The 26,370-nt window shown below is 38.4% G+C and overlaps 1 protein-coding gene across 1 annotated transcript in view; it reads left to right on the top strand.

Annotated features, from left to right (window-relative positions):
* Positions 1-26,370, top strand: part of KDM1A (lysine demethylase 1A) — a 78,032-nt gene that overhangs the window by 1,096 nt on the left and 50,566 nt on the right. Inside the window, 4 exon segments of the mRNA XM_031961535.1 lie at positions 2,442-2,699; positions 2,800-2,885; positions 2,888-3,250; positions 9,361-9,526. Of these exon segments, the coding sequence (XP_031817395.1) occupies positions 2,442-2,699; positions 2,800-2,885; positions 2,888-3,250; positions 9,361-9,526 (873 nt within the window).

Raw genomic sequence — 26,370 nt, 5'->3', positions numbered from 1 at the left:
CTCTAGCATGCACAGTGGCCATAGCCTGGTAAAACTGTCTCAACAGATGGGCTAAACTAGATTGAGGATAACCAACAGGCCTCAAACCTGCTGGTGAATTAGGGGGGTATCTACCCCATGTATGAGGAATGAGGAACCAGTGGAATGGGCAAATGAGAACAGTTTGAGCCTTGAAGATAGCTGAAGCAGGTCCTGCTGGGAGCTTAAAGCTTAGTCCTACATCAAAAATGCCAAGGTTATCCACTGCCATCCGAGCCATGGCCAGTCATCTTGACTTTTATCCTGCCACTGAACTTTGATGACTCTGGAAGAGACAGTGCAACTCTTACCTTCCTTAAATCCAATTTATGGGCAAGTAAACAAAAGAAAAACAAACTTGCTTTTGGTTCTTTCCTTTGTTCGAGGCTCCAGTCACTTTCCCCTCCTCCAATTCTAGGCAGTGTATAGAGTGCTAGTCCTGGAGTCAGGGAGACTCATCATCCTAAATTCAAATCCAGCCTCAGACACTCACTAGCTCTGTGGTCTTGGGCAAGTCACTTAATCTTGTCTGCCTCAATTTCCTCATCAGTAAAATGAGCTAAAAAAAGAAATAACAAACCATTCCCGTATCTTTGCCAAGAAAACCCCAGTGACTCAACAGCAACTCTTAGTCTACTCCATCCCCTAAGTTCTCATTTTCTTTCTTTCTATTCAGTTTCCTCAAATTAGGCAGACTGAACTGAACATTGTCCTAAGGTTTCTTCTAGATCTGATGTTCTGTGCTGTAAGGCAGGACTCCGAGGATAAATTTCAAGTTGTTTGTGAATGTTTGTGAATGGAAAAAATTAATCTTTATTTTCAGTTACCTCGCTGAAATTTAGAATTCCTTTGCCTTATCTAAAAATATGATTTTGAAAAGAGGAGCCATACTTCTTTTCCAGGCTACCAAAGGGGTCCATGAAACAAGAAGGGCTGAGAACTCCCAGATTATCTGTCAATAAAAAGTTATATATATATATATATATACATATATATATATGTATATATATATATATAAATAAAAAGTTATATATATATATATATAAATAAAAAGTTATATATATAAATAAAAAGTTATATATATATAAATAAAGTTATATATATAAATAAAAAGTTATATATATATAAATAAAAAGTTATATATATATAAATAAAAAGTTATATATATATATAAATAAAAAGTTATATATATATAAATAAAAAGTTATATATATATAAATAAAAAGTTATATATATATAAATAAAAAGTTATATATATATAAATAAAAAGTTATATATATATATATATAAATAAAAAGTTATATATATATAAATAAAAAGTTATATATATATATAAATAAAAGTTATATATATAAATAAAAAGTTATATATATATAAATAAAAAGTTATATATATATAAATAAAAAGTTATATATATATAAAAAAAGTTATATATATATAAAAAAAGTTATATATATATAAATAAAAAGTTATATATATATAAATAAAAAGTTATATATATATAAATAAAAAGTTATATATATATAAATAAAAAGTTATATATATATAAATAAAAAGTTATATATATATATATATATATAAAGAACTCCAAGATTAGAACACAGAATGCTGGTCTACCTGAAAGAGATTTCTTGACTGTTTTTGTGTCATGGATTCCACCTTCCCCCATGAAGCCCATGGAACTTTTTCCCAATAACCGAAGGCAATGTTCCCTTCAGTTAAAGATCAGTGAAAATTAAAATGAACCGGTTTTTTCCTGTTCAAATTCATGAATTGAAATCTAGCTGCAGACCCCAAAGGAGGGCTCAATATTAGTCAGGGTAAGAAGGCTCCTTCCAGCGCTGATATTCTAAACGTCCTATACATCCCGGAAAGCCCTCAGCGCCGCTGTTTTATATGCCCGCATTGGCTGTGCTGAGGCCTCCTTTATCTAGGTCCTGGATATTCTTTGTACTCTCTGCCACGCCCCTACAGTTCGGACATCTCAGGCGCCAGGTCGCTGTCCCTCAGGCTGTCGGAGGGCGGGGCTATGTAAAAACAAACACTTTGCTTTTAAATGCCTTTAAATAAAGAAGCTTCTCAGCCCCGGGGGAGGGGGATAACCGTCCTCGCGGCCGCCTAGAGGACCGCCGGCACATTCTATACTCCGAGGTCGGCGCACTCCCCTTCTGTTATAACACCTACATACACGGCGCGCGTGTGATCCACGCGCTCGCGGCCTTCCGCGTCCAGGGGTAAATAAGCCTCTTCCGGGACGGACGCGAGTCTCGGACAGTGAAGGGAGGGGAGAAGGGCGCGACCCCTTGCTGGGGGGTCTGTGAGGGCTGGAAACCGCCGGGGGGCGGCGGGCGCTCCTCCTCCTCAGTACAGGTGGGACCAGAGCCTCCGAGATTGCGCAGTCACGCTCTCAGTTAATTGGATAGTGGAGCGGATATCCCGGAGTCCCGCCCTGGAATTAAGACGCCCGGACTGCCCCGCCTGTAGGCGTGGGGCAAGCCCGCGCAGGGCGAGTTTCTCCAAACGCGATTTCAGAATCCAGGAGGCCTGGGAGCAAATTTGGTGGCGTCCTGGGGGACCCCCGCCAGGGGACGCCAGGACGGGCCCCCACGTTTCCGTGGTGCGGCCGTTTAGCGGCCGCCGGTTTTTGACGGCGTGTGGAGCGGCGGGGCCGCCGCCGCCAGGTGTGGGACGCTTTGTCCTGCGCGGGGCGGGAGCGCGCAGGGCCTGGGCCCGAGGCGTTTTGGTGGCCGGGGGGAGGCTGGCTGCCTGGGGGTCCGTGAGGGCGGGACAGCGACGGGAAGGGCCTGGCGGCGGCGGCGGCGGCGGCGGCGGCAGCGGCGGCGGCGGCAGCGGCGGCGGCGGCGGATTCGGGGCCGAGGGCGGGCCTGGGGCTGCGGGCGGCGCGGAGAACGGCTCCGAGGCGGCGGCGGCCGTGGCGGCGGCGGCGGTAACCGCGGCGCCCCCGGCCACCGGTCTGGCGGGCTCGGCCGAGGCGGGGCCTGGGGCCGGGGCCGGAGCTGGGAGCGGGCCGGGGCCCGGCGGGGAACGCACGCCCCGCAAGAAGGAACCGCTGCGGGCCTCGCCTCCCGGGGGCCTGGCCGAGCCGACAGGCCCCGCCGGAGCGCCGCAACCCGGCCCGGCCGGAGCGCCGGGAGCTGCCGGGACGCCCATGGAGACGGGCATCTCGGAGACCCCCGAGGGCCGCCGGACCAGCCGGCGTAAGCGGGCCAAGGTGGAGGAGGCGCTGGCACGTTGGCACTGGGGCCAACCCCCCGTGAGCCCCGGGCTGGCTCTCTCCGGAGATTGCTCCCTCCTCCCTGGATTCCTTCGAGAGCCCCACTGAGCGACCCCCCACTGAGCGACCCCCCACTGAGAGACGCTCCCCACTGAGAGACCCTCCCCACTGAGAGACCCTCCCCACTGAGAGACCCTCCCCACTGAGAGACCCTCCCCACGGAGATTCCAGTTCTCGGGGACTTCCCTCCCTACGGAGACCCAGGGAGGCTCAGTCAGCGAAGCCCCCTCCTTTCCCCCCCATTGAGAGATCCTCTGGATCTCGTGGGAGTCTCCTTTCCTCCTCGTGGAGGTCCCCTCGAAAAGGTCTCCCCACTGAGGGGAGATTCCTTCCTCCGAGAAGGCCCCCCCTAAGAGCACCTCTCCACGGAGACCCTATCCCGGGTGGAGAACTCCCCTCCCCCTAGGGAGGCTCTCAGAAAGATTTCCCTCTTCCCCCCGGAAACTCCAGCCCTTCTGGGGGTCGTGGGAGATGTCCCTTCCCCCATGGGAGCCGGGATGACTTCCTCCCCCTCCCTTCCTCCGTGGAAATCCACCACCAGCCCCTCTCTGCCTGGGAGACTCAGGAAAACCCCTCTGGCCCGTCCCCCTCCCCCACAGTTCCCCTCCCCCACAGTTCCCCTCCCCCACAGTTCCCCTCCTCCGACCCGGACCATTCCAGCATAAAGGCTGAAGTGACTCCCCACCAGGCCACTCCTCTCCATCAGGGGACCCGCTTTCCTCTCAGAGCACAAAGCCAACAGCGGGCCAGGGCCGGGCTCTGGGCACCGGGGCGGGAGAGAAAGGGACAGGGAGCAGCTACCGAGTCATTCAGTCGGGGGCGTGCGGCAAAGGTGTTTGCCGCAGAAAAGGCCGAGAAGGGAGTGCTTGGCCTGGGCCTAGAAGCAAGAGGGCGACTGTGAGGGAGGAGGGAGGAGGCGGGGGCGGGGGCCGGGGCCGGTGCTGAGGACAAAGGCAAGCGAAGCCAGAGGGTGCTCCATGGTGCCGAGTGAGCCTGGGGAGAAGGGCCGGGGCAGCTGGCGAGGGGAGGCTCCCTTCTGTCTGCGGGCCGAGGGCATTCCTGGAGGTCTCTGGGGAGCAGGGAGCAGCTCCGGGCTTCAGAGACCTCCCTTTGGAGAAGGGACTGTGGTGGAGAGGAGCTCCAGGCAGGCAGGGGGAGTCATGGGGGCTGAACAAAGGCAGCAGAAATGTGGATGCCTAAGGGATCTTGGACTGGAAGCAGAGTGAAAAGCTGGTGAGCTTTCTTTTGGACATACTGGGTTTGGAATGTCCCGGAGGCAAATTGGGATGTAGAATTGAAGCTCAGAAGAGACATGGACGAGGTATGTGGATCTGTGAGTTGCCTGCATCTACATAATTAAAGCCATTGCAACTGATGGGGTCACCCAGAGAGCCCGGTCAGGGAGAGAAGATTTGGGTACCTAGGATAGAATCTTAGGGAAGATTAGGAGGCATGGTATGAATGATGAGCCAGCAAAGGAGATTTGCAAGGAGGAGACCTGTTAGACACTAAGTGATGTTGTAAAAGGCCAGAGAAGAAAAAAGAGTTAGGAGGAGAAAGAGTGATCAGCAGTGTCACATACCGCAAAGAAGTGGAGAAGAATGAGGACTGAAAAAAGACTATAACATCTCTCAATTAAGAGATCACTGATAACTTTGGAAAAAGGAGTTTAAGATGAGTGGTGAGATCAGAAACCATATCTTCAAGAGTTGAAAAGTAAGAGGAAAGGAGCTGCAGGCAGTTGAGTGTGGTTAGCTTTTTCTAAGGGGTTTGTCTGAGAAGAAAGAACGGTTTGAGAGGATGGTAAGATCTAGTTGTAGTTGTTTTAACTTTTCAATTAGCATGTACTATTTTCTCCCTCCTCTTTCATTTGGAAAAAAAAAATCCCAACAAAATCCTAATAACAGATGCGTATAGGCAAACACTACATATTTCTAGATTGGCCAAAGCCAAAAATGTTTTATTCGTTATCTTAAGTACAGTGTGAGTAGCTTCATCATTGGTCCTCTGGAATTATTGGGTCATAGCACTGGTCAAATTTTTTGTTGTTGTTGTTCAGTGGTGGCTTATTTTTTGGTACCCTTTTGGGGTTTTCTTGACCAAGGTAACTACAGTGGTTTGCCATTTCCTTCTCCAGCTCATTTTTACAGATGAGGAAACTGAGGCAAACAAGAGGAAGTGGTTTGCTCAGTGTCATATAACTAGTAAGTGTCTAGGGTCACAGTTGAACTCTGCTCTTCATGATTTCAGACCTGGTAGTTTTCACTGTATCTTGATCAAAATTAGCAGGTCTTTCAGAGATGTTGTCTTTACATTGTTGTTGTTATTCTATAAATTGTTTTCTTTGTTCTGCTCACTTCATCCGGTGCTTCTTAGGTTTATCTGAAACTGTCTCGTTAGTCATTTTTTAAGGCATAGTTATATTCTGTTAATGTAATATAATGTAATATGCATTATTATATATTATTTGTTATTATATTTTAATTTGTCCATCCCTTTCCCAATTAATGAGCATCCACTAGGAGAAGTTTTTTGAAAGGATGGAGATTTGCTCATGTTTTAAGATAGTATGGAAAGAAAGGAGAGGCTGAAAGATTAAGAGAAAGCTGGGGATAAGGTTGTAATCTGGAGAAAGTAGGAGGGGATAGGTTGAAGACTATAGTCAGATGGTTTGATCTTCCCCAGGAATAAGAGCCTTTATCAGTGTCAGAAATTAAAGGTAAGAAAGACTGGAAGAATAATGTTCAAGAGATACACTTCCTTTCTTTTCTTTCCTTTGAGTTCTCAGTTTTGTCTATTACCTGATGTTCTCTATCCATGACATCCCATGTCATATTTTCATGCCTTCACAAAGCCTGGTATACCCTGAAACTACATTTTAAACTCTCAGAATCCCTAATTCTCTCTACAACCAGCTCTTTCCGTATACTCTAGCCTGAAATTATTCTATTTGACTTTAATACATGTTGCCTTACCTTCTCCCTCAGAAGATTACAAGTGCCTTGAAAGAAGGAACTGTTCATCTCTTGTAACCCTTTTACTTCCAAAACCTAATATAAAGTCCTCTGACATTTAAAACCTTTCATAATCTGGCTGTCTTGCTATCCTTGCAATAGGATATTCCATCCATCTCCTGGCTCTCTGACTTTGCCCTTGTTTTCTATCATGTCTGGAAAAGTCTTCCTACTCAGCTGTGCCTCTAGTTAATCCCTGGATTTCTTTCCAGATCTGGAGCCTCTAGATTTTACTTCTCTTGGTTACTTTCCATTCACTTTGTACTTAAGTCCCTTGTACATAAGTACATAGGTATTCATTTCCTATTAGAACCTTAGGTCTTTGAGGACAGGACATTGTTTTTGCCTCCCCCAGCACTCCCCTAGTGCTTAGCAATTAGTAAGTGTTTAATACATTTTTTTGTTGATTGATTTGTATGCTTAGCACCTAGGGAGTACTTTGCACATAGTAATGGGTATTTGATAAATGCTTTTTCAGTGAATGTTCACATTCTTTTCTTTGTAGGAGGTCCCATTTCCAAACTATTGAACTTGGGAACTCACATATTTGGGTTGGTACTGCTCTGAAATTCTCTGTTCTCTATCTAAAAGTCTAGAACCCAAAATTGTGCTGCCTAGAGAATTCAGAATTCTTTCCTATTCTCCATCTAGATGTTTGGGTTTCTCAAACATTGTCCATGAACTCCCCTCTAACGTGGAATGATGGGCACTTATTTGTGCTGTTTCTATTTTCCATAAATTGTGAAATTGGTTTCTCTGCTTTGTTTGGTTTGACTCCTCATCGTTATCTTTTTGGCTCCCTCCTTCCCTAACTTTTCAGCTTTCTTTTGTGTATATTGATTTTCCCTATTAGATTGTAAGCGTCTTGAGGGAAGGGACAATCTTTTTTTAATTTTTAATTTGTGTCCCTTGCTCTTAGCACAGTGCCTAGTACATAAATATGTAGCTCAATAATTGTCATATTGTATTATACCACTGCTCTTCTAATGTGAATCTTGCCTCCCTGAATATCATTTGAATTCAATCATGTTGAATTTCCTGTGTTCCCTGATTGAGGGTTCAAATGCCTCCAACAACCTATGGCCCATTAATTAGGCTTCATATAGTTCAGGAACTCTCTTGATCAATAACCCCTAAGAGATCAAATGCAGTCTTCCCTCAACCATGCTTTCATCTGGTCCAGCATAAGGAGTATTCAAGCTATCTTAAATCACACCATCCATCCTCCCTCAATATCAATCCAAGACTGCCCCTCTAATATATTATTTTTTTCTATATAAATTATAACTTAAGGGGAAATACCCTAACTGCAAAGCACCCTTTCCTGTCTCCCAATTCCTCAACAAGTCTTCTCAGATTAAAAAAAGTGTCCATTTTTATGGCACTTTAAGAAATATAGAAAGAGAAAAATCTGGAACACAAAAATCTTACAAAAATGAATTTTGAAAACTATCCTTACATGTATTGGGAAAATAAAGTACTATTGAAAAAGTATTAGAAATTAATATTAAAAAATGTAAAGTACTTTATTCTAAGGAACATAGTTGCCATATTATGTCTGTTTTACAAATGAGGCAACCAAAGTTCAATGTCTTGCCCAGGATCACAGAGATAGTTAAGTATCAGAATAGGGATGAGAAAGCCTAAGTAGTGTTGGGTAGCCCTAAGACAGAGCTAACCTCTGTAGAATCTTATTTTCTCATCATACCATTTTTTTTTTTTTTTTTAAGAACTGGCAGGTAACAGCCCATTTGCTTTGTTCATGGCAGAGGCACCAATAAGAGTTCACATTTACATTACACTTAGTTTTCACAAATTCTTTTGGAGGGATAGTGTAAGTACTACCTTGTTTTTATAGAAATGAAAAGTGTCTTGCAGGAGAAAGGCTTGGCTCTCTGGCCTCTAAAACCACAATCCTTTCAATTTGCTATTAAGTTTGGAAAGGAGCACTGAGTGCCAATGGCTTTCAAATACAGCCAGGAACAAGGAAATGGGGAGCAACAAACCCAATCCTCCTAGACCAGTTTCCCTGCCCTACCACTCACAGGATCAGAAAAGGACTTTTTTTCCTTAATACTTTTAAAAGATCTGTTTATTTTATCTCTGTAGACAGTGTCCATGACACCACTTATATCCTATGTCTTAGTAAACTGTCTTATGAGTTACAGTAGATAAAAACCTCTATCACTTGAAGACCAACTCTGTGACAAGCAAAGAAATATAACCCTGACAAATATGAAGTGATTCCACATCTACTTTTATTGTAGTTTCTAGGTCCTGCTTTTAACTCAACATTAAGAGCTATAACATAAAGAGCATGGGAAAAGAGGAAAGAACAATAGATACAGAACTCTATAATCTGGGGTAAACAAACATTATGGTACTTACACTCTACGTTTCCAATGATGTGACCTCTTTTAAAGACAAGTTTTCTGGCAGTGATATGGGAACTCTCAAGAGAAAGCCTTCTACCTTTCCCTCTCCTTCCCAGCCACTGAGTCATTCTTGTATCCCTCAAGTGTCCTCATCACAAGAACCAAAATAACCCTGGGGCTTGTTGGGAGCTAAATGGAACCTTAGGTCTAAGCTAGTCAGGTAAGGTCAGGAGTGTCTTGATTCTCTGGGCTGCAAAGAAGGGTCCTGCAGTGATTGGAAAATGCTGTCTTGGGTCTCTAAGCAGAAGGGGAGGAGACACTCATGAGAAGTCTTTGAGCAGTAGGTATTTGCACGGGAGTCCTTCAGTGGAAATGTAGAAAAGAGGACGGTGGCTGGTGTCTCATAGCATCTAACATTGAGCCTTCTCTATAGCAGACACAGTAAATGTAATTGGTTGAATAAATGAATTTATGAGAATGAATTTATGATAGTGTTGTGCTGTATAATGCACTAATTGGAGGTTCTTTTTTTTTTTTTTTTTTTTTTTTTTTTTGTTAATAGATAGAAGCCTGGTTTCTATTTTGTTGTACTTAAAATTTGAGTGCATTAATTGAGGTACTGTTTTACCTTGTTTTCCCTGACATGGTCTTCATATAGGTAGAGTACAGAGAAATGGATGAGAGCTTGGCTAACCTCTCTGAAGATGAGTATTATTCTGAAGAGGAAAGAAATGCTAAAGCAGAGAAGGAAAAGAAGCTTCCTCCACCTCCTCCTCAAGCCCCTCCAGAGGAGGAGAATGAAAGTGAGCCTGAAGAGCCATCTGGTGAGTTGCAGAAGCAAATTTCGTCTGTACTTAAATTAGTGGAGTAATGTGATGACTGGCCTTGTTTAGGTCCCCGTCTTTGATTTCTGACTTATTCTGTGAGATTCTTGTCGTGTGTTGTCTTTATGACTCTGTGTCCATAAAGCATTGGTTTTGGTATGATGTGTCTATGCATTGGGGAAAGGGTAGACTACGGTGAGAACAGGAAGTCTAAAAATGGTAGAAAAAAATAAAGAACTTGAAGGGGATGAGTTTACAATGAAAATAAACAATATCGCCACGGATTCATAGAGTTTGAAAGATTGTATTGGAATCAAGGCCTCATAAATGTCTTAAGCTTATAGAGAAAGCAAGGTAATAGCCATTACTGATTTTTATCTCATTTTTTTTGCAGGTGGGGGTGGTGCCTAAAGCGTATTAAAGGGTATTTACCTAAGTTCACATGTAATTAAGCACCCCTCTTGACCTATCCATTAGAGTCATCATAGCCAGTTTTGCTGTTGCCTGGAATAGTCTGATAATTGTTTTATTGTAGGTGAGAGTTGGGGGAGATACAAGGGAGGGTAGAAGATAAAAATATTTTGTATTTGAGGTTTTTTCAAAAAACATAGGGCTTTTTTTCCCAGCCAAATCTGAAGGACAAAATAGGTGGTAGCTATCTGATACAGAATAAATTTAGGTGACAGTAATGATTCTAATATTGTTCTAGTTAAGCTCTGTACCTCACTAGACATTTATGATGTAGCCTAGGGTGACTAGCATTCAGTGGGAAATATCCTGGAAGGCATGCCTTATATTCAGTGTCAAAATAAGACCCTGTTGCACATTCCAGTGTCTAGACCTTGCATTGGTTCAGTGAATCTTAGTCACATACAAAGTATTGGAGAATCTAAGGGAACCCTTACATTATAATCCTTACATATATGAACCCTGGCAACTATAGAAAATTCTGCTTTTAGCAGAATTCTTTTAGCTTAAGATGTTCTCTGGAAAAGTTAAAACAATTTTTAAAAATCCTTTTCAATGTGGTGGCTTTTTCCACCCTAAAAGCATCTTTATAGTACTGCTGACACTCAGAATAATTATTGATTGCAAAGGCCTTTCTTGAATTTCCTTATATTCACAGTAGCCCCAGGACCAGCACACCACTGATTTTTAGTCTCTTTTATCAAAGATTAGCCTTTTCATTTCTCATTCCCAGCCTCTTTTGGCATTTGGAAGATTATTGGAAGCCTCCCTAAATTGCCAGGGTAGCCAAACCCACTTCTCATCATGCAGTCTGTCATTCCTATACCACTGACATAGTGGCTACTTTTTGAATAGTGGCAGATTGTTTCCAGAGATTCTTAGTTTTTTTTAAAACTGAGTTTATTTCTTGTTTAGGTTTTTCTCCTCTGTTAAGTAAAAACATTCTATGTTTTCTAGTCGTTCAGATATTATTTTTTATTACTCAATTGAGAGTTATCAATCTAGTCATATGTTAGACTGACTTTTGGTACTTAAATATCAAGCATGTCATCTGACTAGACTCCCAACCCTAAGAAAGCCTTTGTTTCCATAGATTTCCAGGTTCATTTTCAGCTGTGAAAAGTGTTGGGTTCTGAGAAGATTGGTTATTCTTATACTCTCTCTTAAAAGAGCTCTTGGGCATGAGAAGCCTTTAAGTTAATTGGCAGCATGGAAAGGAAACTGGATTTGGAGTTCAGAGAACTGGATATAAGTCCTGGCTTACTTGTTCAGAATGTGCCTTACGCCTAGTCATTTCACCTTTATGCCTCGTTTATCCCATCTGTAAGGAAAAAACTATTTCTTTGTCAAAGAACACTATTATTTTGACAGTGAAATTAAATTGTTTAATTATTTTAGAGAATAAATGACTTAACTTGAATGTTTCTTTTAAAAATATGACTTTATTAACATATTTTAGACTCAATAATATTTCAATTAGATTTTTTAAAAAGATTTGTGTTCTTTCTAATAGTTGTCCTGATACCAAAGAATTGATGAGCTAACATTCATTATTAGTGTTGAATGAGATACCATACATATAATTAAAATCAATGCATTGTTTTCTTTCTTTTTTTTTTTTAAGCTCAGTTTTTTTAAAAATTATTATTGTAGCTTTTTATCGACAAAACATATGCATGGTAATTTTTCAACAATGACCCTTGCAAACACTTCTGTTCCAACTTTTTCCCTCCTTCCCTCCACCTCCTCCCCTAGATGGCAGGCAGTCCCATACATGTTAAACATGTTAAAAGTATATGTTAAATACCATATATGTGAACATATTTATAAAGTCCTCTTGTTGCACAAGAAAAATCGGATTTAGAAAGGTAAAAATAACCTGGGAAGAAAAACAGAAATAATGCTTAGTTTTCAGTGCAGTCTCAAGTGTCATCTCAGTAAAAGAGACTTTCAAATGGTAGTAGTACAATTTGTTTCTTTTTCTGAACCCCTAGATATATATATCCAACCAGCTTCCACAAAAATCAATTGTTGGAGATAAATGACTTGAGAGAGGCCTGTGGACCTAGTAAGTTAGCTCTTAGGCGCTGTCAGTCAAAGCTTTGAAATGAAATATAATTATTGGAAAAAGTTATAAAGAGCCTCTTTGATAGCCCAGAGGACTGTCAGGATTATACTTGAAATTTTATTTTACCCTGTTTAGTAGTTAAGAAGTATAAAAATATAAGCATTCTCATGGATTTAGAGCTGGAACAGTTACTAGTCCTTATCTAGGTTTTTGTCTGTTAATGAAAAATGAAGCTACATATATTAAGTGAGGGGGGTCTCTTTCGTCTGTCTAAGAAGAGTGGACTAATAACATTTGATTGCTTTCGATTATTCTCGTTCTTTTTCAGTTTTTAACTTTCCAAATTCCACCAATCATAGATAATCTGTACTGATAAAGGAGAACAATGAAAATACAAAATAATGTCCATTTAAATTATGATTTGTAGCAAATGATCTTGTTATTTTGCCTAGCCTGATAATCAAATTGATCTACATTCCCTGAACATACAAAAAGCATGCAGTGATTGAGTGAGGTTCTGAGAACTACATGGATCTTACACTTTTACTGGATGTGCTTAATGAAGTAGATAATTTAGGAGCAAAAAAAAAAAAAAGGAAAATTGACTTTACATTTGAAGATTACCTGTGCCAGGCCCACAACCTTTTCCATAGGCTTGGGCAGTAAAGAGATAACTGATTATTTCAAGAAAAGAGTGTTCTCTGAGCCATCTGCTCTGAAGTACCCTGGACCTAAGCCTCCTTTGATCCTAATTTTGCTCATTTTCCCAAGGCCATCCAGAGCTGAGTTCAACTATATCCTTAGTTTTATTCACATGCAGCTTCTTTAAGGTCTGTATAAGCTCTCCCAGTAGAGGTGTATCTCAGTGGATTAGCTAGTATCAATTGAGGAACCTACTATATTTGGCACTGCACTAAGGATTTTTTTTTTAAAAGAATTAGTTAATGTATGTATATCAAATCAGATTTCATTTAATATTCATTATAATATTGAATTGTTGAAAAGATTTAGATATCAGTAAATGAAGAATTCACCAATAAATGTGTTCTTCCTGTTTTTTAGCACTTATTATTAGCATATCAACACCCATTACCTAATACACAAGTAGAGTAGTATACAGAGAAGTAAGGAACATATCTCTTAGTTTATCTTCTAGTTGAGAAGTTAAGATATAGCATATTAAAAAATAATTGCTAATATTATTTCCCAGATGATGAGTAGATTTGTAGTCCTGTACCAATTGAAGGAGTAAATACTTCCAGTGTAACTGTTAGATAAGGCTTCGGATTTGAACCACCACACTTCAAAGATGGAAGAGATTGTAGAGAACATCTTATTGGAATCCACCCCCTCAATTTATAGACAAAGAAACAAAGATTATGTGAAGTACAGAGTTTTGCTCAAATAGACAGATCTTAAATATAGCACTGCCTTGAAAGTTGGGTAGAATTTGAACAGGTTAGAATAAGGAAGTAGTAGAAGACAGGAAGAATGGTATAAACTAAGTTAGAAAACACAAAATATATTAAGGGACTGTGAGTAGATAACTAGTTTGATTGAAGCAGATTTGTATAGGGATAGAGTTGGTAAGCTTTTTAGAACTGGAAGGGATTTTAGTGTGCCTTTCCTTTTTTTACAGATATAGACACTAAGGCCCAGAAGATTTAAAGGGGTTTGCCCAAGATCACACATAGCTGGGGCTAGAACACATGCCTCCTGATTTCTAATTCAGTCCTCTTCCCAAATTACTGTTATTTTGGGGTATTCTTAATGACAAGAGTTTAGACTTTATCTGATTAACAGTGGGGAATCTGTTGAAGGTTTTTTTAAGCAGTAGAAAAATGGGGGGGCGGAGGGGAGGGCGGTGATGATGATGACAATTAGCATTTCTATAGTATTTTAAGGTCTCCAAGACACTTTGCAGATGTTATCTCATTTGATCATGCTCACAACAATTTAATATCACCTCCATTTTACAGATGAGGCAGATGGAAGTAAGGTGACTTGTCCAGAGTGATACAGCTCATAAATATCTGAGGCAGGATGTAAATTTGAATCTTGCCTCCAAGACCTGTGCTCTATCCATGTCACCATCTGATAGCCACAAGTGACATGCTCCTTGTGTTGTTTTAGGATGGTACTAACTGTGTCAGTATGCAGGTAAACTGAAAAGGAGACTGAAGAAAAATCTTCTAAAAGTCCGGAAACCTTCTTTAGTAGTTTATGTAATAAAATCTCTTATGTAGACAGATTCATTCCCTTTTCAGAGCAAAGGGATTAGATTTGGGAGGTGTAAACAATTATATGATATTGAATGAGAAATAGAGGGAGGGAATCAAATCATCATGTAGTGTACTGGAGACAAAATAGTGGTGTCATTAGCAGAGAAGCCAGAAGGATGAAATGCTTTGAGAGAGACCATATTTAAGGCCAAATATATTGAATTTAAACATCAGCAGATGATCCAGGTAGAGATATTGAAGAGACTGTTCATAAAATATGAAAACATTTGTGCTGATTTAGGCTTCAGAAGAATCTTTGCTGTCATTCTGCATGCATGTTTTTGATATGACTATTTTAAGTCTTCAATGAAAAGATGAATCTTTTGTTTTAAAATTTTCAAGGTTTACTAACTTTGGCTGTGTATTTGCATGTAGCCTTCTTGTAAAATTGTAGTTTTTATGGATGTTATGATATTAGTACTTAAAATTGCTACTTTTATACAAAAGTAGTTTCACTATTTCTAAAATATTTTTGTTTTTAATTTTGGTACTTTGGACTGAGTTTTCTGTTAATACTATGTCTAAGTGATTTTTCAAAAGGTTATTCTCTTCCTCATTCTTTGTTGATGAAAGTGTTTTTGAATTCTGGTCTCAAAGTCTTAAGTTGCCTTTGGATTTGAGTATCGGTGAATACTTCAGAGTGTAGTAAAACCTCATTAATCTTCCACTTTTTTCAGTCTTGCAACTATTTGGAAAAATTCTTACCTCAAATAAATGATTATTGTACAAGCTGTAAAGTATTTGCTAAACAACTCCATCATGGATACCAAATTTTACATCATTATCGTGAATATACTTTTCTGTACATGTTACTATGATGAAATCACCAGATAGGGTCAAAAAACCCAATGATAGTTACTGTGTGAGCAGAGACCTATACTGCCTACTAGTGTTCTGATATGCTAATGATGTGTATGTACTGATTTCCAGCAGGGACTTTATTATTTATATTTTCTTCAAAGAGTCTATTTTTGTTGATTTACACTTAAAAGTACTTAAAAATTGGATTTCTTGAAGAGTTTTCTCAAACTCAGACTTATCTTTCAGTTAGTCCAGATACGTGAGGTTCTATAGTATACTATAGTAACCAAGTTCAAATGGATGCCTATAAGTTTGATTTTTATACAAAAGCTGCTTGAATTGATCTCGTTTTTCATAAATATTGCTTCTTTCTTCTTGTACATCTTCCTGGCTGTGGAAATTTGCTGTTTAGTGGGTCCTGGATTTTAGTTTGAATTAAGGTGTGGGGGGGCGAGGAACAGATGCTTTCATGAAGGCCTCTTATCATGAAAACTCTTTTTCCTTGTATTTCTAGTGAAACCTGAATGTGTGAGGGCATAAGGTTTATGTAGAAATTTGAGTGAGGGTTTCTGAACTTGAGTGGCCTATGTATTTTGTTCTACTTTATGGTTGGTTTATTTAACTGTTTTCATTTATACGCTCAAGAACCTTCCCCTTCCTCGTCTTTTCCTTTAGATCTTGGAACAAAGAATCCAAATAAACAAGAAAAGGTAGGTGGTTATCCACTGTGGTACTTAGCCGATCAGACTTGGAGGAGAATGATCTGATCTGATCTGATCTAAGTTGAAGCCAACTGTGATTGTGAGCTATTCATTTACATACTTTTGAGCCTCAGTTTCCTCCTGTATAAAATAGAGATAACAATACTTGTCTTACTGGCAGGAAACTAAATTATGAAGAGTTGGTCAGTTCCTTCATTTCATAGTAATAGAATTTAAGATGGTCTTCACACAGCGCCTATGTAATTCACAAGCTAATGCCTCTCAATGATCAGCAAATTACTATACATAAAATAGAAGTGAGAGAGTATCCAGTCCTTGTTAGGAAAATTATATTAGGGAATCTTAAAAAGCCAGAGGCTCTTTGCAGTTTACACCAGATGAGACAGGAGTTACCATCTCCATCTCAGGTCAGTTAGAGACAATAAATGCATAGATAATACAGCATTTTAAAAGAAATCATTGGCTTCATTCAGACATTTGTAGTGATTTCACCTTTTTGGGTCTCAGTTTCCTTGTCTGTAAAATGAGAGGTTTAGCTTTTTAAGATCCCTTTCCAGCTCTTTCATCTATTAATCTGTCATTTTTTAAAATCTCCTTTTGGAATCTAGCACTGTTTGTTATTTGTACATAGTAGTCACTTAGTCTGTTTGTTGAGTGAATTTGCTTTTTGCGCTGTTATTTCATGGATGGATTATACTGATCTGGTTATTTCAAATTTCCAGAAACACATCCTATATAATCTATTTTCTTTATTACTTCCCCATGTAATAGACTAGGACTATTTATAAATAAAAATATCAGTAATCTGGATTTATTTTTAGCGATAAGTCTAGTATGAATTAGAAAAATACTGAACTGTAGCTTGTTTTTAAAATGGATAGACTTTTTTCATCGCAATATCCTTATTAAAATATTTGTATTCAACCAATATATTTGAGTGCTTTCTACAGTCAAGATTCTTCACAACAAAGATGATGAAAGGTTTAAAAAGTTAGGTAGCCTCTAAAGGTTTGGAAATCACCACCAAGGATTGGAAATCTTTTGATTCATATTTTTTTTCCATTCTTCACTAACTTCCTCTTCTCAATCATTCAGTATCATCCCTTGAGCTCCTCCTTTGTATCAGTGTTAGAATAAAGAAATGACCATCTTGCGATAGCCTCTATTTCTACCCTAGATCCCATCTCCTCTTGAAACAGGAAAACATTCAATACAATTCTCTGTGGTGCAGAGAATAGAGCAAATAAGACTTCAGACATTTAATTGTCTGCCTCAGTTCCCTCAACTGTAAAATGAGGTTAATATAACAACATCTACTTTGAAGGGTTGTTCTGAGAATTGAATGAAATAATATTGTAAAATGTGCTAAGCATTTTACGTGAAATATTGTAAAATGCTTTACACAATGCCTGATACCAAGTGAGAGCTATATAAATGCTTATTCCCTTCCCCTTTTCCTTTAACCGTTAATTGATTAGTTAATTATAACTTTTCCCTGGATTTCTTCAGTCTTTTCTGTATTCCTTTCCCTACTTAAAATGATATCGAGTTCACTTCCATCCTTAAGATAAATCTTTACTTGATCATATCATATCCTTAAGCTACCATCCTATGTCTTATTTCTTTCATAACCAAATTCAGGGGGAGGGGAACATGTCTAATTGTTGTGGCTTATTTTCTTACCTCACACTTTTCAATCCCTTGCAGTATAGCTTCTTAGCTGAAAATGTTCTCACTAAGGTTACAAGTAGTCTCTTAATTGCTAAATCAAATGGCCTTTTGCTGTTAAAATGTAATCACATTTTAAAGAATTCTCTAAAATTAATAATTAGAAAAATAAAAACAGCACCAGAGATACCATCTCACCTGTCAGATTAGCCAAGATTATAGAAGAGGAAAATGACAAATTCTGGTGAGATTGTGAGAAAGTGGGTACACTAATGCATTGTTGGTAGAACTGTGAACTAGTCCAGCCATTCTGGAGAATAATTTGGAATGATGTTTCAAAAGCTATTATCGTATGAACGATTTAACAACTAACAGGTCATTGTATTGATCAATACAATGACCCACTATAGAGAGGACTCGAGACAAAATTTACTGTCTACCTCCAGAGAGAGAAAGAGAAAGATGGATGGACTCAGTGCTGAAAGAATAATAATATTTTTTCTCCTTCTTTATCTTGCTTGGGGACAGGAGGAGAGAGAGGAGATGTCTAATGGAGTTGTATATTTTGCATGACTTCATATTTGTCATGTATTTTATATTTCTTGTCTTCTCAAGGGGTGGGGGAAGAAGAGAATTTGGGACTGAAAATAAAATAAGATTTTAAAATAATCCAAAAGCCTTTTTCAGTCCTTCTTCCTGACTTCTTTTTATCATTTGACTCTATTAACTACCTCTTCTTTCTAGGCAACTCTCTGTGTTGGGGGTGGGGGGGGAGAGTTTGGAAGGGCAGGAAGAGAAACTATTCATTTCTGTTATTCCTCTTATCATTCTTCATTTTCCTTATCCCATCCTTATTTATGAAATAAACCAAAGGATTCTAGTCCTGAATCCTCTTCTCTATGCTTTTTCTTGATCTCATCAGGTCTCAAGAGCTCAATTATTGGTTTTATGCTTTATCACTTGAATCTACATATTAAGCTCCTATTTCTCCTGAATTTCACTATCATCTTGCCATTTGCTACTGTTTGGCTATCTACAATTGATCAGATCCTCAGACTGAAGTTCTGCTTCCACAATATCTTGCAACTGTGTCCCTGTATCCCCCCAAAGGAGATTTCTTTTACCTGGACTGTTAGAGTAGCTTCCTGTTTTGGTTCCCTCCTACTCTCTCCTCCTCAATTTATCTTCCTTGCAGCTGCCAGATTGGTTTTCTAAAGTGTAGGTCTGACCCCCACTCAAGAAACTCCAATGGCTCCTTCCCTCTGGGATGAAAGGCAGATTTGTAGGATTATAGATCTAGATCTGGAAGTGATCTTAGAGGCCATGGAGTCTAATCATTTTACTGATCAGGAAACTACAGCACAGACTTTGCATAAATCACACCTAGGAAGTGCCTGAGGCAGGATTTCATCCCCATCCCTAGCCAAACTGGTCTGCCTGCTGCACCTTGTATGTGACCCAATTCCCATTTGCTTACTCTGGCCCACACATTCTAGTATGACTTGAAATGTACTTCATTTCCCTTATCCCCGCACCTGTCTGCTAGAGTTCCTTGCTACCTTTAGGCTCTATTCTAGTGCCCCTTATGGAAGGCCAGTTCTGGCTCTCCCCCAGTGAGTAGTGTCTTCTCCCTACTTATATTTATAGAGCTTATATTTAATTTTCTGTCTTACGTTTTCTCCTTATGAAATTTAAATTCCTTTAAGATAGATTTTGTTTCATTTTTGTCTTTATATCCCAAGCACCTAATATAGTACCTGGCATATAATAGGCTGGGTAGTTAGGTGTTGCAGTGGATAGAACCCTGAGCCTGAAGTCAGAAAAACTCATCTTAATTTAAATCTGGCCTCAGGCATGTACTAGCTGTGTGACCCTGGGCAAGTCACATTACCCACCTTGCCTCAGTTTCCTCATCTATAAAATGAGCTGGAAGAAGAATTATCCAACCTCTTCAGTATCTTTGCCAAGAAAACCACCAAAGGAGTCTCAAAGAATCAGATAGTAGAAACAGTTGAACAACAACAATAAAAACAACATTGGAGACAATATTTATTGAATTGAATTTTAAGTACATAGAGACTTTTGTTCAATAATGTCTCTAATTCCAGTTTTTTAGGTTCAACTATATTTTAAAACAAACAAAAAAAAAAAAACTTAAAAGTATTTCTATAGTTTAGAAGGCAAAGAAATATTCAGGTTTTAAAAGTATGCCGCTCTTTGTTTTTTTCCTGCAGGAGTTTAAGCAGGCGTTTGTACAAGAGAGGCTGAAGTTTTCCTGTGCAAGTCAGTCACCCCTACACCAAAGTCTCAGATTGCTTTTTAACGTCTCTATTTCTCCAGGGAGAGAATTGCAAACAATAAATACCCTAATTTATTTCTCTTGCCTTACACTATTAAAATCAGAAGGGATTAAGTCATCCTGTGGGTACAGATTTGTTCTCATAATGGAATTAACTACTTAATATTTCACATGAATGTTAGTTTTGGAACCTTACTGTGTTGTTTCTTTGTTTCGTTTTTTGGGTTTGGTTTGGCTTTTACCTTATATTCTAGTGTTTTCCTCTGTAAAACCTTCTTTCCCCATCTTCTCTTGCCCTCTAGTCCTGAGACTAAGAACAAAAGTATTTTATGGTCATATATTCTTTGATTTTTGACAAGAGATCCTCTTGTTAGGGACCAAAAATGAGCATAGGCATCAAGATATTGACTGAGGGGCTGCTAAGTGGTACAGTGGATAAAGCACCAGCCCTGAAGTCAGGAGGACCTGAGTTCAAATCTGGCCTCAGACACTTAACACTTCCTGGTGTGTGACTCTGGGCAAGTCACTTAACCTCAATTGCCTCAGCAAAAAAGGGGGAAAAAAAGAAGATATTGACTGTGCACCTCTTGTGATTGCAAGGAATTGAAAACAAGCAAATGTGCATTGACTGGGAAATGATTAAACAAATTTTGTTACATTAATGTAACAGTATTGCTAGATGGTAAGAAATAAACATATTAAATATAGACAAGTATGGTAAGACTTATTTGAACCAGTGAAAAATAAAGAAAGAAAAACCAAGGAAACAGTATGCACAGTGACTATAACAATTTTAATAGAACAACAACAAAACAATGAAAATTGAATGATGCAAAATTATAATGATCTACCTTGAATCCAAAGAAATAAGAAGGCCCTTTCTACTGTTCCTCTGTAGAAATTGGGAGGGAACTCCATGGCAGTAGAACCTTATAAATGTCGATTCTCACTATTTTTTTTAAAAATATATTTACTGGTTTTGCTGAACTCTTTTCTTGATTGTAAATTATGGTTCTCTGGGCAATGAAGCAAAAGCAATTAAAATATATTTGAAGAGAAATTTGTTCACTCTGTCCTTACGGGGGGATTATAATAAAACATCCCATATACAGCAAACAACTAATAAGAAGTTTTATCAGAACTTTTTAATGTAGTCCATTAGATTTTGTCTGTGTTGCTAGTGTAGTTAGCTGGTGTAAGTATAAAGAGGCATGCACCAGTGAATCCAAAAGAGAATTCATCTGAATTCACTGAAGCCCTTTTTGTATGTAGTTTGCAAATAAATTACTTTTAATGATATTTTTTTGTGATATCTCACCTTGATTTCCATGAAATTCTGAAAATTTTTATTAAAGGTGAAATCAGTATGAATATTTAATAAATGTATGCTTTATGTGCTAAAGCCTTTTTTTGGGGGGGAGGGAGAATGCTATCTAGCTTAGTGAAGTTGGTTTATTTGGTTTGATTTAATTTGGCTATTTCATTTTTTAAATTAAAATACAAGATTTTAAAATGAGCTAATATTTTTAGTAAATATAGTATCCCGGGATGTCAACGTTCTTTTTTGCATGCTGCAGTGGAAGGAACATTGGATTTAAGAGACAAGACTGGGTTTGGGGACTTGCCTTATAAACTATCTATGAGATGGATCTCTTTGTGTTTTTTCATCTTTAAAATGAGACTACTCATTTCTGCCTCACAGAGTTGTGAGGAACAAGTGAAATAATTGTGAACATGTGAAAATGCTTCAAAAAGATGAAACTGACCAAAACAAAGTAGTTATTAATCAAAAAAAAAAAAAAACAACAAAACCTGCCATAGATAAAAGGCAAGAATAAAGTAAAGCAGGAATTTTATACCAAAAGTCAGTCCTGGGGGTTTTTTGTTCATGCTATCCCTTGTGCCTAGACCCTAGAGTATACTCTTCGCTACTTCTTTCCCTTCTCCTTATCTCCTTTGTTGAAATCCTATTTATTCTTTTATCCCAACTCAATACCATCTTCTTCATGAAACATGGTACAGTTTAGGGGGAGGCAGAGAGTGAGTGAGAGCAGAAAGAAAAGGAGGGAGAGAGGGAGTGTTCTGGGTTTGGAGTCAGAAAGCTAATATTCAGATACCTCCTCTGCCATTACCTGTAGATCTGTGGGTAAAAATCACTTCCCCTCTCTGGGCCTTAGTTTCCCTCATTCTAGAATAATGATTAGAATAAGTGAACTCTTTAAGTGAGATTCCTTCCAACTCCAACTCTTGGGTCCTGTGATCAGAGCTTCCCCTGATTAGTAGTTCATGCTTGATACTTAGATTGTTCTGTTCTTGTTATTATTTTGTTTTGGAGTTCTGACCCCTTTTGAATGTCATTTTCTCCTACATCTGAGTACTTTGAGGAACAGTGATTATGATGGTTTGCTTGCTCATGGTATAAAGACGAGGTTTGGAGGAGAGAAAGATTACTCACAAATAGAAGAGGATCAGGAAGGTGGCATCTGTGATGAGCCTCAAACAGAGCCAGGGATTCTAAGAAAGCTTGGTGTGGAAGAAGGGCATTTCAGATTCATTGTGATAAATGAAGGCAAGAAGGTGAGAGATAAAATTAATTCAGACTGAAAAGAGACCAATTTGGCTGAAATGTAGAATATGGGAAATGAGTCTAAATTGGCTGGAAACTTTCAGTAATTGAGTTTAGACTAGAGGCAGTCAAAGCCCCCGAAGATTGGTTGTTGGGGAGTATTGTGGTCTCAGGTCTCTCTGCACTTAGGATGGCCAGTTTGTATTTGGAACTTTGCAAGCTTATAGCCCTGACATGCATGGCTCTTGGTGATGCTGAGAGTAATAAGTAGACTTTATTGAAAGCTTGGGCACCTTTAAAGAGCTTTTTTCTTTGGGAATTCTCTCACTTTCAGCTACCTCCTCAGAGCTGATAACGCTAAAATCTGTAACTATACCCTTTTCCTTTTATGTTAATTCTCATATGGTATTTCTGACTGCCTGCAAGACTCTTTTTAATTGAATTTACTGATGATCATCTCAAACTCAGCATTTACAAAACTGAATTTATTATCACCTTATCCCTCATCCCCAAAAGTCTCTGCTTATTTGTAAGCTCCTTCCCCCCCCCCCTTTTTTTTTTTGGCTGGCATCAAAAATTTCCCAGTGTTGAAATTAAAATTTTTTTTCCCTCTTTTCCTTTCATCATCTAGATTCATTCTGACACCAAGGCTTCTTGTTCATTCTTTGTTTTCACTTTCCTGAGTACTACCAGCTCCATTTCCATTATTACCATTTTATCCTAGGCTCTCATACCTTGAGTCTAGATTATTCCAGTGGCTTTTGAATACTCACCTTCTTCTAGTCTTTCTTTCCTCCTAAAGTAATAGGTGATATCCACATAGTGCTTCAACATTTACATTTTACATTCATTTGATTTCCCCACTGCAGCTCTGAGAAGTAGGCAGTACAGATGATATGGTCACCATTTTGAAGAGGAAGAAACTGAGATTTAAAGAAGTAAAATAACTTGCTCTTTGTTACACAGACTGAGAGGTGAGATTTGAACTCAAAACTCATGATTATTCCTATCTACTATAAAGTCTGTTCTCTGCAGAGTATAGTCACTTCATCTTTTTTAAGTACTACTTTTATAGAATTGTGGATTTAGAACTAAAATAAACCCATGGAATTATCTAATGCAGTCTTCTCATTTTATAGATGAAGAAGCTTAAGGCCCAGAGAATTGAGGGCATTTACTCAGGGTCCCATAGATAGGGGCAGAACCATTATTTGAACCAAGGTCCTCTAGCATTGCTTCATTTATTTTCATTTACCCTGTACAGAACACAAATATAAATTGTAATTCAATAAATTTGTCTTGAGCACCTATTCCAAATGCCTGCTGTAAGCAGTTTTTGTTAGCTGTTAGAACTGTTAGCAATATATTAAAATTTTTAACCTCTTGCCAAGCCATCAGTCAAATTTGAAAATATGGGAACTTGTTTCTTTTTCATTTTGTGCAAAGAAAAATTTTGCTGTATTGAAATCTTAAGGAAGGGTGCTGATAGAGACTGGACCTGTGATTTTATCGGTATAGAGAATTTCCTAGAAAAGGAAAATTTCCTCTCCTGATGCAGATCCTCACTTTCTCAGAAACTTAAGTCTTTCAGAATTGTTTAGAGCAGTGGTTGACAAACTCTGGCTGCCTGTTTGGTTTTGTTTTTGGTTTTTTCCCCCACCATATGAGCTCAGGATAATTTTTGCATTTTAAAGTATAATAAAAACTTCATTTTAAAATGTAAAAACTGTTCTAAGTTTGGTCAAGCACAAAAACAGATGTCAGGCTGGATTTGATCCACAGCCTCCAGTTTGCTTATTCCTTAAGAATAAAGCCCCTCATGGTTAAATGACCTAATCAGATTCATATAGCCAGTATTGTGTCAGAGGCAGGGCCTGCAACTCTCTAATAACTATGCATGCAGCCTCTGTAAGATATTTTGCAAAAATCTTGAAAATCTTTGTTAAAGTTTTGAGAATAATCCAACATTTCTATCTAAAGGCTAAAATGGTAAGTCTACAGATAAACTTGACATTATCTATCCTCCTTTAGAGGATTTGACCTCTGATCTCCAAGTGTCCTGTATGTATTTTATGCAAAGTACTGAAAATACCTTTTATAGAACCAATAACTTTGAAGAAACTTTGTGGTTTGAATTGGCAAATTAAATTAAATTAACAAATTAAATTTGAATTTAATTTTTTAAATGCGCACTAAGCAAATTTCCAATGTGATTAAGGTTCCAAATTAGACATGGGGAGCTATAGACCAGTAAGTCTTAATTTCATGCCTACTGTAGTATTTTGATGATTTATTCAAAGACTGTAAGCCCTTTGAGGTCAGAGATTGTTACATTTTTAAATCTGTGTCTATAGCACTTAGGACAGTGCTTGCAAACAAGCACTTAATAAAGGCTGATTGATTAATTGATTTGATATGAATACTCCCTCTATAAACATAAAGCATTCCTCTGCACCTTCTATTCTCTTTCTTACTTGCTAAGTTGAAGCGAGTCTAAGAAATCCATAACTCGGAGAGATATTGATCCATGTTGCTCCCAAAGGAAGATGTCCAAGATGTTCCTTCTCAGGGAAAACAATGGGAGCAACAAGCAGATAACATCACCCTTAACATAACCTTAACATAACCCTAGTGTTAGAACTCTTTCGTTCTTCTTTCTGGTGAAAGCATTATTTTAAAATACTAGATCTATCTATAAGTCTAGAACAGGACACCTAAAATAAACACAAAAACTGAAGAAAGACCAAAAAGACTTATTTCTGGAACAAGGAAAACAGAAGGGACATGATTGAAATCCCTAATGATGGGGGTATATTTGGGTGAACACAGAGTATTTACAATTGTAATTTAATAGAATTGGTAACTCACTTGAAGCTCAAGAGGATTTTATGACAAAAGGGCACAGCACATAATAATATATCAGAGTGAACGTGTAAATAGATTCCCTATGCTTTTACTCGTATTCATGAATGATGACTCTAATAGCTTACTAAAGGAAAGCTAGAAATTTCAGTAGCACTCCCCCTTTAAGCTTTGCTGTTTGATTTCATGGATGGACAACCATTTGTGCCTACAATACATTGTTTCATGTCTTTATCAGAAAACACTAGGCTAGTTGGACTATAAGTCAGATAGATGTGTCATAATCTATATTCTTAGCATAATTAATAAGTGAATGGAAATATTTATGTATATGTTTTTAAAGCACTATATATTCAACAAAAACAAGATAAAATAATGAATGGAGGTAGACCAGCTGTTAAATTGATATTCCTAAAATACTAATCTAATCGGTCATAGGCCTTAAAAATATTCAGTGGTTCTCTTTTCCTTCCAGGACAGAATACAAAACCCTTAGCATGACATTTAAAAATCCATCACAGTCCGCCTTTAGCTTGACTTTTCTGACTTATTTTTATATTCCTCTCCTTCATGTACTTTGTATTCTAGTTAAATTGACCCACTAGCTGTTCACCGTATATAACCCTTCATCTTCTTCTTTTCCCTTGTATAAATAATCCCTTCTTATCTGGACTGGGCTTCTTCCTCATTTCTATCTAATAAAATCCCTAGTGTCTTTAAAAGTATAGCCCAGTCTTTGCCGATGTCCAGTTATTTGTACTTTTTCCTGAAATTACTTTGTATTTACTACTAACTTGTGTATTTTGATTCTTTGACGGGAAAAACTAATTTTTTGGCTTTCTATTCCTTGAGCCTAGCACAATGCCTTACACATAGTATTAATATAAATTCCCTGTTGAATTAAATTGGATGGAAATACAAAGATACACACAATAATAAATCTGCTTGTGTTCTCTCATTTTATTTTTCACAATTCTCATGTTATATCATGTATTCTCTTTTACTTCTTATCTTTATTTAAAGAAATTTGTGGTGTTCCAATTCTATTTACTTTTATCTTTTCAGAAGACTTACATGTTATTTTAATGATCGTGGCATTACTGTTATT

The sequence above is a fragment of the Sarcophilus harrisii genome, chromosome 3 (assembly GCF_902635505.1).
Source record: "Sarcophilus harrisii chromosome 3, mSarHar1.11, whole genome shotgun sequence".
NCBI lineage: Eukaryota > Metazoa > Chordata > Mammalia > Dasyuromorphia > Dasyuridae > Sarcophilus > Sarcophilus harrisii.
This window is presented reverse-complemented; position numbering and strand designations above follow the sequence as displayed.